Genomic DNA, 13,605 nt, shown 5'->3' with positions numbered 1-13,605 from the left:
AAATAGGCTCCAAGCAATGTCCTTATTAAGGCTTTGCAGGAAGTAAACATGCACGCACAAAAAACCAGACATGCTGATATCCGAACTTCAAAAATCTCTCAATTATTTTCTTACGGCTGACGCTGCATTTCTTACGAACATTTTTTTTGCGGGTTCGATCTCACCAACCATGTGTCGTTCGCTTTAGTTCTGTCTCGAACCTGTATAAGTAACTTGCCTTGCAATACTTCTTTTCCGCGTTCTTGTGTGGAAGAGATTTGTTTCCCGTGTTGCCAGTTCATTAATCATTTGTTTTCTCTGCAGTTGCGTGTACAGGCGGTCACGCAAGCCAACCAAGCTTTCCTTTTCACCGAAGGCCGTTCGTTCTGTCGCTTTGTTTCCCTGTTCGCGTATTTGCACGGGAGAATAAGATAAATATAGTAGTTAGTCCTGAAGTCTGACACTCACCACTAACTTACCTCCAGAGCAATGAGGACAGTGGCACACATTCATATGTTGAATTTTACCATAGTTTTATTGCGAAAGCAATACTAGTTGCACTTTCAGCCCGTCGCGTAGCGAGGCCGGTAGCTACCATATTAGCATATTGGATTGGATTGGATTGTATAACCGATGCATCACCACAAGTCTAACCACAAGCACCACCACCAGCTACACTACCAGCTGAACCATGGCGTAGCTACGGACATTGCTTTCGCAATTACCGGGCTTAACCAAGCTAAGCCACAGCCAGTTTTTACTTTTAACGATTGCCAAAAAATGTATACCGCTGCGCACATGCATGGGAGCACGCGAGCGTGCGGTCAGCACTGTGCTAATTATCCGAGTTTCCCGTACGGTCGAAATAATTCTAGAGCTTCGACATAAACCTTGCGCAGTGAGGCGTCATAAACTGGTGCGTCAACCCACTTGAGTTATCGTTTTCCTTTCACTGCTCTTGGGGTAGTAAAATTGGATGTTTTCCTGCACAAAATGTTGACCGAACTGAGCTCGTGCTTTGAGAAGAGCTGGATACACAAAAGTGGCTTTCAAGCTTGAGTTTTCATTCAGATGGATCTAGCACATCTGTTTTCACAGTACGCCTGTTCACTTTGAAGGCAAAATGCCATTGGAACATCTCCAAACATACTGTTATACACCGTATTGCAGAAACTATTCTTAAAAAGAAATATAATCTATGAAAAGAGTACATGTCGCTGCTCAAGTTGTTCAGCGATGTTTGCTTCTGGTTTCGCGTCAGGAAAAAAAAGAGAGTAAAGGAACGAGGGCACAGCGGCGCTGGTTAGTCAACAGCCAGTTCTCAAATAAGGAAACGACTTTTACTTAAGATGGTATAGAAGCAGGTCTCCTAATGTAAAGGTGATCTGTCTTGCCCTTTTTTTATTATTCGGTTCTGCCATTCTTCCTATTATTCTGTCAAGTTTTGTGTAAACTAAGGATTTCTGTAAAATTGTTCGCACAAATCTGTCCTCTTCTTCGTCGCAGAGGAGCAGGACGCCGACTGGCTTCGCGAGGTGGGACTGGACTTCGTGCTCGATGACGTTCTGGGTGAGTGTGACCACATCCGTCGGTAACTTGTTGCCCGCTAATCTCGCCGCATCGGCTACTGAACTGCACTTGTATAGTGACAGAAAGGCGTCTCGGTTACACATTCGATACAAATTGACGCATGAAATAGCTGCGAGGAAGTAACTTGCGTGCAGCGTGTTGTCGCTTGATTCCGTGCTGAGCCAGACGCACATCGCACTGACATTAGTTGAGAAAGTATTTAGGCGTATGTTTGGCAAAACGCTTTAATCGTGGACTATCGAAGATTAGTCACTGTGACACAAACGTTGTGGCTCAAGAAACAATCCTAGGGACCCTTCGACGTATTGGTTAGCAGATTTCTGCGCATTTTTTTTTAGCATACTAATGCTGTCATAGTAAGTTGAATACAAGCTTAGAGATACTTTTCCTGTAGGCTTCCTATACCTTACTGATTAAAACTTCCCATATAAATGTTAAATTAGGTGTTAGGTTTGGATTTAGTATTTTAGGAGTGTTTAAGGTCTGGCGAGGTGCTGGAGGTAGTAAGAGAATATGTCTACTTAGGGCAGGTAGTGACCGCAGATCCTGATCATGAGAGGGAAATAACTAGAAGAATAAGAATGGTGTGGAGCGCGTATGGTTGGTTCTCTCAGATCATGAATGGTAGCTTACCAATATCCCTGAAGAGAAAAGTATACAACAGCTGTATCCTACCGGTACTCGGGGCAGAAACGTGGAGGCTAACAAAGAGGGTTCAGCTTAAGTTAAGAACAACGCAGCGAGCTATGGAAAGGAAAATGATAGGTGTAACGTTAAGAGATCGGAAGAGGGCAGAGTGGGTGAGGGAACAAACGCGGGTTAATGACATCTTAGTTGAAATCAAGAGGAAGAAATGGGCTTGGGCAGGGCATGTAATGCGAAGGCAAGATAACCGCTGGTCCTTAAGGGTAACGTAGTGGATTCCAAGAGAAAGCAAACGTAGCAGGGGACGGCAGAAAGTTAGGTGGGCGGATGAGATTAAGAAGTTTGCGGGGATACAGTGGCGGCAACTGACAAAGGACAGGGTTAATTGGAGAGACATGGGAGAGGCATTTGCTCTGCAGTGGGTGTAGCCAGACTGATGATGATGATGATGAACCTCTGAAAGCAACTCATGCTATGAGGGACGCCATAGTCGAGGGCTTCGGGAATTTCGACTACCTGGAGTTCTTTAACGTGCACTGACATCGCACAATACGCGGGCCTCTAGCATTTCACCTCCATTGAAATGCGATCGCCGTAATATATTCATGCATTAACGCAAAATATATAGTGCCTATCGGCTAGACCTAACCCCCTGCTGTTCCTTATTTGCTTACATGGAGCCCTCCACTACAGTACCTCTTTCTCTCTTTCTTCGCCCCGCCGCGGTGGCTCAGTGGTCACGGCGCTCGGCTGCTGGCCCGAAAGACGCGGGTTCGATCCCGGCCGCGGAGGCTGAATTTCTATGAAGGCGAAATTCTAGAGGCCTGTGTACTGTGCGATGTCAGTGCACGCTAAACAACTCCAGGTGCTCGAAATTTCCGGAGCCCTTCACTACGGCGGCCCTCATAGCCTGAGTCGCTTTGTGTGCAACCACAGCGACGGCGCGAAGTGGACCCCCGTCTTCCTCTGTCGTGACGTCATGTGTCACGTGGTATGTCACGTGGTGTGACGTCACTGTACCACGTGGTGTGCACGGCGCGTAACCACGGCGAAGGGCTCTAGTGTACCTCTAGTAATATGCTTCGCATAAAAACAGCATGCGCGACTGCTGCTCTCTCGTCCCCTGCAGGAACGAGCGGCGTCCCCCAACCGGGCCACAACAACCGCCACCACGACGGCGGGGCGGCGCCGCCGGCTTCGAGGTCGTACGTGCGCACGTTGAGCCGCGAGCAGGCCGCCGCCGTCCAGAGGCGGCTGGACACGGTCACCTTACGCCGGCGCCGGCACCACGCGCCCAGGCAGGACGTGCGACACGTCTTCGATCCCGCCGCGCAACAGGTGCGCCCCTGCCGCCTCTGCGCGGCTGTCCCCGCCGCGCTCTTTGATCTGCCTTGCATGGCACGTAGTGGCAGCAGGCCGTGGTTCTAGGCCGTCGGTCTCGGCAGGAAGTCACGTGTGCAGGCTTAGCAAGAAGAGTCGTACTTCTTTTCCGTGAGCAGCATATATGGCTGGGTCCGGAAATGCAGAAGTGCCTTTTCGTCCAAGGACCCTGAAGCGTCGTTTATACCAGACACTCAAAACTGTATTGGTGCTCGGGGACCCGAAAGAGCCGTTGTGTCCAGGGACTCAGAAATTATCCGTGACCCGGACACCAAGAAGTGCCTGTAGTTCCAGAAGCCTAAAAGTGCCGTTGAGTCAGGACTGCTTTTAAGTGCCATCAAGATCAGGACGCTTAGAAGTGCTGTTATGCCTGAGATGCAGAATTGCGATTGGTCCCGGTGATTCAAAGGTGTCGTTGGTACTGATGACCCAGAAGTGCCTTTGGTACTGGGGACCAGAAAGTTCCTTGCGGCTCGGAGACCCAGAAGTGCCAGTCAGGGAGGGGAGGGGACGTCCCAAAGCGACTCAGGCTATGAGGGACGCCGTAGTGGAGGGCTCCGGAAATTTCCACCACCTGGGGTTCTTTAACCCCAAGTGGTCGAAATTTCCGGAGCCCTTTGCTACGGCGTCCCTCATAGCCTAAGTTGCTTTGAGACGTTAAACCCCAATAAACCAACCAACCTAGTTTCTGAGGAAATGTCGATATGTACAGTCGGCAGCAAATGTTTACGGAATGGCAGTATGCAGAAAACAAATTATTTCGGCAAATTCACGCCAGGAAATCGCCCGAAATGCTTGCATAGTTTTGGAAGTATCTAAGCAGGAAGTATCTCCTTCGTTAAAACGTGCGCTTAAAGATCATCCACTACTTCTTTAACCAGGTTATAAGCGAGGGGGGTTTGTTGCATGTGCGAATCCATATTTTTCATTTCTATCCCTCCTCCCCCCCACCCTTCCCCGGCATGTTTTTTTGACTTCCTGCAACCGTAGCATGCCGAAGACTCAGCAGATGGTCATCGCGGTGAGCTACGCATATCGACCGTTGCGCCGGCTGGTGGTCGAGTTGCGCAGGGACCGCTCTGGAAGAACCACTGGAACCAGTACGACGCCATCGCCACGCCAGACGTCAAAGGTAACTGGAAATAAGTACAGCGGAGTTAAACCGCGTTTTAACTAATGTGAAGGTCTGCTGAAATTTGTTAGTAATAGGCATTGCTTGATTGTATCCATAGGCGGTTTTCACAGGGGCGAGGGGAGGGGGGGGAGGAGGCTGATATGGTGCCTCGCGGGCAATACGCCGAGGCTTTTCATGTCAGAAGACAGCAGTTAGTAGGGGAATATTTAGGTATCTACCGCGGTGGCCTCAGTGGCATTGACACGAACCTTTTGAACATGCATAAGGTCTAGGGTTCGGTTCCGGCAACGGTGGCGTGTCAGGTGAAACGCGAGAATGCCCGTGTATTGACATTCTGATGTGTCAAGAGGCCAAAATTCGTAGTCTCAACCATTAAATCAAATTTAGTTACTGCGTATTTCTTGCATTGTTTTCATGACGTAAGTTGTGCTAATTATAATAATAATTATTTTTATAGTAATCTTCTCTGAGCACCGCAGAAAGTAATAATTTTCTGTTTTGTTGTTTGTTTCCAGGCGTGGCTGTGCTCGGGTTCAAAATGAAGGGCACGCTGAGAGGACCTCTGACTATGATGGAGCCTGCGTCGTTGACGCCGCCAGAAGACGACGACGAAGACGACCAGTCTCCGGTCGCCGTGCAGCCAGGCGTCGACTGGACGTTGGTACGGGCCGCCCCCTTTGCCTTTAGAAGGCGCGTCGCTGCGTGTATGAGCACATGCTGTTGTTGTGTTCCGGTTGTGCCCTTGTCGATATCGGCGAATGTGCCTTCAACACATGCACTGTTACCGAAGGCTGGGAGGTTGCTGCAATTGTTCTTTGAAAAAAAAAATTACGAATGAAGGTCGCGACTCTTACATCTCTGGGAAAGATGAAACTCACTCTCTCGGCTTCAGCAAACAGCGCGTGCAGTTCTAGACAAACGGTGCATTTCCCAGGCAACACCCTGACTGCAATTTACGAGGCGGGTCAGGTCCTTGAGATGCTAATCTTCGGCTCTAATTAGCACCTGCGTGGCCTCCTCGTCTTGTAGAAGAAAGAGTAGTAGCGTTAACCGAATACAATGAGGCTTAGTGCGATGAGAAGACGGGACGTGCTCCATCTTTCGATAATGATTTATTCGATGCGTGTCAAAAATGGATGCAGTTCTTCACAACCATGCCCAAAGAGGCATGCATAATCGGACTCAATGTGAATCGTCGCTATGGTAACAGAGCAAATTAAGAAGATAAGTTGCACAGAGCTGCCGACATGCTTTTCTCATTTTCTTTCGGCACAAAACGCCTGTACAATTTCATTGGAGGTTTTCCTTTTGACATTTCAGCCAATTTTTGCCCAGTAGCCTTTGCGATGATTTGCCATCCTCTCAGTCTGGTCTGCTCAGAAGCTGTTTGATCATGGCGGCACAAGACACTATATTTGTCTTCTGCCGAATAGAACATTGCTGAAAACTAACGCACAGCCTTCCTTCTTCTGTGCATCCTTGTCCTTAACCAAGAAGCCCTAGAATATGTGCAGGCATTGTCAAAAATATACTGCCCAAGGGGTTTGCTTCAGAGCCATGGGGAGGGGGGGGGGGGGGGGGGGGGGGCTTCTGTAGCACTCCTGGTGATCCTAAACTTTGGAGGGATGCGTATGAGAGTTTTCATTAAAAGAGTAGAAAACTGAGCTAGTTGGTTCATACTTCTTGGTGGGAACAGCCGAAATACTGCTGCTTTCTTGTCAGCTCGGAAGAAATCGTGTGAGCATCAGATGGAGACAAGTTTTCGGCAGCAGATTGATAGGCTAAAAAATGCGGACTGCCCCGTTCCGTTGCTCAGCAGCGTAGCTGAAAGCTTGCTGCGGAAAGTGAAAGGAGTGCAAGGAAGAAAAGGTGTACCTGAAGAAGGTAATGAAAGGGAGAAATTAGCAGTGGTTCCGTACGTTCATGGATTGACCCACAACCTCATGGAGATTGGCAAGAGGCACGGGGTCCGGGTTGTTTGCTCTGCACCGAACAAGGCAATTAGCATGTGTGCTCGAGTCAACAGGCAAAAGAAGCAGCAATGCCAGATCGCACACCGAACAAGATTCAGCGAGTGTGTTAAAGGTGTGGTTTATAATATCCCTCTGGCCTGTGGCAAACAATATATAGGGCAGACGGGAAGGTGCCTTAATGATAGGATAAGAGAACATGCATCATCGCTATCAGGTGCCCCAAGCAGCAATCTAGCCCTGCATTGCAGAGATTGTAAAGAAAACAAAAAAGGCAAAAAAGTGCGCAAGTGTGAGCCCAAGTTGCATGAAGTTCAAATCATGGAAAGGTATGCAGACCAAGTGACACGTGAGATCCTTGAGGCATTGGCGATACGGGAAACAGGACAGCGGTGCGTTAGTACACCATCAATCTCTCTATCAAGAATAGAAATTTCCTTCTTGAACGAACCCCACGGGAGATAAAAGCAAGATCTTTTTGACAAGGAAACAAAAAGCGCGGGTTTTCCGATAAAATTTTAGTTGACAGTCAGTTTCGTCTACGTTCTGTGTGTTCCTTTCTGTGTCTGCGTTTTGTTATTTCGGCTGTTCCCACCAAGAAGGAGAGTTTTCATTTTCGAAACTCCTGTAACGCTGACGGTGCAAAACTAGCCATGCTGCATAGCCGATTAACAAGCACGCTTGGCTGCATGTTCGACAGGCTTTCGGAGCGCTTTTGCGTGTTCTTTGGGCGCGCAGCGTGCTGGGACTGGCTTTTTGAAAGAAAGACGGGAAGGAGAATCGACCAGTGTCACTAGTTTTTCCTTGCATCACGGCTAGTGGGCAGGCCATAGCTATTCGGGACAACGTACTACGCGTTACTGCAGGAGCTTAACTATATATGTTTCAAGTTCTCAGCCATCAATATGCCATAGTTAGGTAACCGGAGGAGCCTTATGTGCGGTTGAATAGTGAACTGTAAGGAGTCCTGACCAAGCGTAACGGTAGACTCTGCGGGGTTTGTAATAGGGGATAAAAGGGTTTTTCCCATTTAACCGCGGCTGATACAATTCAAAACCGCCAGATCCCACCCCGTGGTCGCGTACGCTACCGAGTGCACGCCGACCACGGCGAGCCTTGCGCTGAGAGAAGCAAAGGAAAGATACTCTGGTGACACAAACAGGAATTGATTGCTACTACCGTAATGCCAGCTAGCAACGAAATACGCTAAGGAATCGAGGTTGTTCAACAGGCAATGAGAGCCTGGCGGCGATCAAATGTAGGCATCAAGCTTCCAAGCGAAAGGGCTAAGCTTTGTGCAATGAGCATCAAAGCGCATTCAACTGTAACGAAGCAAACATCGCAAAAATGGCGCCGTGGCAGGTCATACTCAGCTTGGCTGTACACAAGTCTGTGCGGTGACGGCGTGTAGCAAACTCAACGCCACTTCTTACTCGCCCTCTTTCCATGAGGCTTTCCTCGGTAGGCTGCAGATCGGTGCGCGTATGGGTAGATTTCTCCGTGTGGAGCTGTCTCGAGCGCATCGCGAGCTCCTGGAATGTACAGGGTCGGTCAAAAGTTCCCAGGCCACAGTGTCTGCTTTCGAGCACTACAGGCGAACAGTTACGACATCCACGAGTGCCGCCGCGGTGGCTCAGTGGTTATGGTGCTCGGCTGCTGACCCGAAAGACGCGGGTTCGATCCCGGCCGCGGCGGCTGAATTTCTTTGGAGGAGAAAGTCTAGAGGCCCGTGTACTGTGCGATGTCAGTGCACGTTGAAGAACCCAGGTGGTCGAAATTTCCGGAGCCCTCCACTACGGCGTCTCTCATAGCCTCAGTCGCTTTGGGGCGTTAAACCCCATAAACCAAACCAAACCAAGTTACGACACCCACGTAGCCCCAAATCTCTATGGAGGATAGGAGAAGCATCATCTTCAGTCCTGGAAACCTTGGCAGCTTTACTGCCATCATAATTGACAGGATATGCGCTGAAAAGCGGACCCTGTGGGCTGGGAACTTTTGACCAACCCTGTACCTATTCCTTTCTCGTATGCCCCAAAATGGCGTCTTTTTGGCTCGTATTGTAGAGATGCGGGGGACGTTGTGAGATAGTTCCAACAAGCACAAAGTAAACCAACGCTGCTGCAGTTTGACAGTTCGGCGCTTGATCATAATGCGTAATTTTCTTGTCTCCATTGCCCTGCGACAGCAACCCGGCTTCAGCGACTCATTCAGCGTGGACAGCCCAGACCAGGAGCTTCCGGTAAGTCGTGCGGCGCTTTCTGTCCCACTTGCATGCTGCAGCTCGACGATGGTGCGCTGCCGAAAGCACTTGACTGGCGAGCAGTTACACGACGGCTACGCGGATCTTGTCAGTGCGGCTTTAATTTGGTTCATCGGCTTGTCCCAGCGTGGTTGACGTCCCAGCGTGGTTGGGGATGGCAGGTGATAAAGGCGCTGTGACGTATTCGCCCGTGAGTGTTGTATTCGAGACCAACACAGTGGAGCCGAAGGAGCGGTGTCTACAACTAAGAAACAAATGTGTCTATTTGTTCCTTTGTGGCATCGTCACAGAAGCAAGTAACACGCTACGAGGTCGTGCCGTAGTTCTTTTAGGAATCGACTAGCCTGGTCAGTCTTTCACCGTCGAGGACGAGCCATTAGCAGGAAATTTGGTCGTTAATCCTATCGGATGGTAACTCGCAGAAAGAGTTGCAGGCTGTTGCTTCCTGGTGAAGCTGTTGGTGCGTGGTGGAGCACGTAGTAGTAGGCTTGCTTTCACAGCCTCCTTCTAGGGCACCGCTCAGCTAAAGCACCAATGAGTACACTGAACAGCCGGGTCAGATGTTGGTTTACTGTCAGACAGGTCTGCGTATATCAGTCACGGGACGCTGGACCATGGCGCTGATAGCTCGAACCAAGGTGTTGTGTAAGTGAAGTTTCCGGGTCGAGTGAAGAACTACGAGCAGGAGAACGTTATTGGCGTCAATGTATTATTTCATTTATTAAACCGAAGACAGTGGAACAGGGACGCAGAGAAGACACACTGTGCAGACGCGGACAAACACGAGGTGAGTTCATGGTAAGGTGGTCAGGTACACTCACATGTATGTACAGGCACAAAACAAAACGTTGACTGTGTCACAACATTTGGTGATCGGGCTCTCTCTTCTTGGTACGAGGAGCGGGAACTAGTGGATCTTGACTTGCAGTTTCCGTCGGGGGCGCAACCTCCCAGCTATGGTGGCCCTCCCTCTCACCACCAACCACCGTGGTGGTGAGCGGGGGCGTGCAGACCTGCGTGCCAGCCGTGGTGGTCGTAGTGTGCGTGCTCGTAGTGGGAGTGGTGGCTGTAAGAAGGTGTAGAACAAGGATTCAACTTTATGTATGCGATCACTACAGCCGGTCAAGTCATCTTTTTTTTTTTTTTTTGGGGGGGGGGGGGGGGTGATAAGGCGGAAGGAAACAATGGTTTGTATTCTCATTGTGGCATGCTTTTGCCAAGGCAACGTTGTGTAGTTAAGACACGGCACACCTACATCCAATCTCTCTGCTCTACTTAAGGATGAGTACTGTCACTTTGGCTCGCACATTTTAGTGTATACCGACTAAAGGGTACCTACTTTAAACCCTAACTCCGGACGAAGCGAGTGCTGTCTTTTCTCTACACTGTTGGTGATCGACGTTTCGTGAGAAAGTCTACGTATTTGACTTGGAATGCGATGTGAAACTGCATGGCTGTATAAGTATTGGTTGCCTTGTAGCGAACGAGGGCTGGATGGCTGGAATCCTTAGCCACGTGTGGTGAGCGCCGATGTGCAGATTTGCTCCGAGAATAAAAATTCCTCACGATAGCCCTCTTATGACTGGGTTGTCGCATTGACTATGGTACTTTTGCTCATATCTGCCTTTATCTCGTTCAGTATGAACGAGATAAAGGTAGAACCTTTGTTTGCTGGATGGAACAGGTCGCGTCTACCTCTGCGCGAACCTTTGTCTGGTGGATGGAACCGGTCGACACGTGTTACATTTGACAAGTAGGCTGACCGAGTATTTGGAGCGGCTGCGTGGTTACGCCGTCTAAGTGGCGAACGAACGAATGACAAGATGAGATACTGGTCGATCAGGTAATAATCCTGTTAGTTAAGCTTGTAGCTTTGCCTTTAAGCGTAACCGCATTGCATCTCGCGAGTAGGTCTGACTATAATCGGACTAACGCTTGACGATGGCTCGACAGCCTGCGTTTGTTATAGGTGCACGTTTGGCGCTCATGTATCCTGCTCACTGCGCCGACTTCATTCCTCCTTATCAGTATCAGCGGGCACTTAAGATAACAAAAATCTGCTTCGGTCTTCTTATTCTTTCCTCCCTCACTATCGGTGTCTTCCGTTACCGGCCCCGAGCTTCGGCGCCGGGACGTTTTCTCAGCAAACAAATTGCTTTTTGATGCCCTCGGCGGCAGTGTTTTCAGTGTGCCCTCTTGCTCTGTGAGAGGCTTCGTCCACACTCCGGTTGTTGGTCTTCGCTCTATATTCGCTATCTGTGCACATACGGCTGGGAAAGAGGGTCCGTACGAGAGGCTCGCGGGTCCTGTAAAAGCGTCCGGAGGCTCTGTCCGCAAAGCTTTCACGAAGCCCTGTTGTTATCGCGGTCGTTATCTGTCGTGCTGCGCTGCCTTGGCAGCTCGCCGTGGCTGACAGATATTTGAGGCGTGTAATCTAGGAAAGTAGTGTGGAAATGCTGCACTGGCAATGCTGACCCGTATGAATTCCGCTTTTGAGCTCAGCTGGTTTAGGTTTGTGAAGACACCGTCACAAAGCGACTCCGGCTATAAAGGAAGCCGTAGTGAAGGACTCCGGAAATTTCGACCACCTGGGGTTCTTTAATGTGCACTGACATCGCACAGTACACGGGCCTTCAGAATTTCGCCTCCATTGAAATTCCGCCGCCGCAGCCGGGATCGAACCCGCGTCTTTCGGGTCAGCAGCGGAGCGCCATAACCACTGAGCCGCCGCGGCGGGCCTGAGCTCAGTTAGTGCGATGATTAACTTGTTCGTACCAGAGCCATTTTCTATACATTGCGGCCCAATATGGTTGAGACACGATGAAAGTAGAGTCGTTTTTCTGCATTGAATTTGAATCAATTCTCTGAGATTGGTGTTTTTGGGCACGGAATCTGGCTAATGAACGCTGCGAAAGTAATGATCGCGCTTTGACTTGGTGATCAACTGCTGTTTAAACTTTAAGTAGGCGTTCCTAGTCATTATGTATTAGGCTCTTCCTCTCGCAGTATAAGGTATAGATTGTAAAACTTCTTATGGTGCGCGCGCGTGCACACTGTTTTTCTGCGCACATCGTACTTCCTTAATCACCGTGAGTTCTATTTGCTCACATCCGCTGCATCCCTGGCGCAACGCTTTAACAATCCCCACAGCATCACTCTTCGTGGTCGAATTTTCAACTCCAAAGGCCGTTGTTGAGATGAAGCGCTTACCCAACGGGGATTGGGATGGGGATGATCCTTGGGGCCAGGGCGGCGCCGATGAGGCCGTACTTGGCCAGCTTCTTGAGCTTGCTGGCCTGCGCCTCTTGCGTCACAAGAGCGACGACCAGCGCCAGGCAGAGAAAGGTGAATGCCACTCGGCGGCTGCACATCTTGACTGTAGGTGGCTGCGGCGGCTACGGCTGCTGCATGGACAGGGGGATGCAGGAAGGAATAGCTACTTACAACCTCATTACTAGGTACCACGCTTATCGCTTTGCTAGGTGAGATGCTGGATGACGACAGCGACTGTAGCTCCTTCGTTAAGCGTAATTAGCCGTGAGGTGCATGCGTGTGTTGTTGCTATGATAAAGGGAATTGATCAAGACGAATCGAATTATGAATGGCTTGTGGGAACTAGCTTTAATTAGCTCGGCGTTGTTCGAAAAAAAGGAAATAGCTAAAATTTGTAACTGCACAAAAGTTGGTGAGGAATCTTGTGGCTAACTTGGTGCACTCTGCCTACTGTGAGCTTACACCGACTAGACATAGACAAATCGCAGCGGCTGGCATCGCTCTATCCGTTTCTTGATTGACAAATTCATCTTTGGAGACATTCGTAAGATAATGATTCTGCTACCCAGAATCTGTCTTTTAAACAGGAGACAGCTAGTAACGTCATCGTCCACACTAAGGTCCCCATGCTCCGACTCTGGTTGACGCTGTTTTGCCCTATATCCGGGCTATCCATCAGGAGCTCGTCTACGTCGCGTCGCCCGTCACCGGCGGGCCGATGTGCGCGTGTATCCCAGTCGTCGGTGCTCGTAAGGTCCGTCCAACTCACCGGTGTGCTGCTGGTTGCTTTCTGGGGCGCTGGGAGGCTGTGTGCCATGCTGACGGCCCGCGCGCCCTTTTATAGCGGCACGCGACGGCGGGAGAGCGGGCCGCGAGCTGGAAGGGTGGTCGCCGGGGGTGGCACCGGACCCAACGTTGCGGAACCGATGCGCGCGTATACCGGGCGGGCCGCGCTTTTTTCGATCACTCATGTTAATCAGTTTCCAACCTACATTTCTCTTTCGGCAGCAGCAGCAGCCGCTTCGGCTCCCATGAAAGCGACGCTCGAAGACAGGAAGAAGATTTTTCCGAGCGACCCTTAAAGAGGAAAGCGCGTCCCAACCGTGACGGCAGCGATGCTCTTGCGAAGCACGCCAGGGCGCCGGGGCAGTTCCTCGTGACGGTGGCGCGCCGACACCTCCCCCTACTGCGAAAGCACGCTCCGCGGTTGCTGCTTAGGAGGACTTTAGCATCCGACGCGGTCGCTGCTTTCTTAAAGGTGCACTGAAGAGGATTCTGAACTTGTCTTTTTGCCGCGGGAACTCGATGTACACGTTCCTAGCATTCTTAGAAACTGCGACTTATTGCCCTGTGCGGCCGATTTCCCTAAT

The 13,605-nt window shown here is 50.2% G+C and overlaps 2 protein-coding genes across 2 annotated transcripts in view; one reads left to right on the top strand and one right to left on the bottom strand.

The window, feature by feature from the left end:
- The window catches only part of LOC149360010 (rho GTPase-activating protein 18-like), a 235,751-nt gene that overhangs the window by 32,554 nt on the left and 189,592 nt on the right, over positions 1-13,605 (top strand). The window contains exons 3-7 of the mRNA XM_089572127.1: positions 1,486-1,548; positions 3,344-3,552; positions 4,585-4,726; positions 5,245-5,390; positions 8,888-8,941. Coding sequence (XP_089428253.1) covers positions 1,486-1,548; positions 3,344-3,552; positions 4,585-4,726; positions 5,245-5,390; positions 8,888-8,941 — 614 coding nt within the window. The remainder of the gene's footprint in view (positions 1-1,485; positions 1,549-3,343; positions 3,553-4,584; positions 4,727-5,244; positions 5,391-8,887; positions 8,942-13,605) is intronic.
- Positions 9,694-12,483, bottom strand: LOC149360015 (uncharacterized). Its single transcript, XM_089572129.1, has 2 exons — positions 12,173-12,483; positions 9,694-10,028 (listed from the first exon to the last, which is right to left on the bottom strand). The coding sequence occupies exons 1-2, from the start codon at positions 12,331-12,333 to the stop codon at positions 9,935-9,937; spliced, it is 255 nt and encodes an 84-aa protein (XP_089428255.1). The 5' UTR covers positions 12,334-12,483; the 3' UTR covers positions 9,694-9,934.

This window comes from Amblyomma mixtum, chromosome 2, assembly GCF_055824585.1.
Source record: "Amblyomma mixtum isolate Tamu chromosome 2, ASM5582458v1, whole genome shotgun sequence".
Lineage (NCBI taxonomy): Eukaryota > Metazoa > Arthropoda > Arachnida > Ixodida > Ixodidae > Amblyomma > Amblyomma mixtum.
This window is presented reverse-complemented; position numbering and strand designations above follow the sequence as displayed.

Bases quoted from the DNA above. Each gene is read 5' to 3' on its own strand.
- LOC149360015 (XM_089572129.1), bottom strand. From the start codon at position 12,333: ATGTGCAGCCGCCGAGTGGCATTCACCTTTCTCTGCCTGGCGCTGGTC. The intron at 10,029-12,172 runs GTAAGCGCTTCA...ACCTTCTTACAG, and splicing joins CCCATCCCAATCCCCGTTGG to CCACCACTCCCACTACGAGC.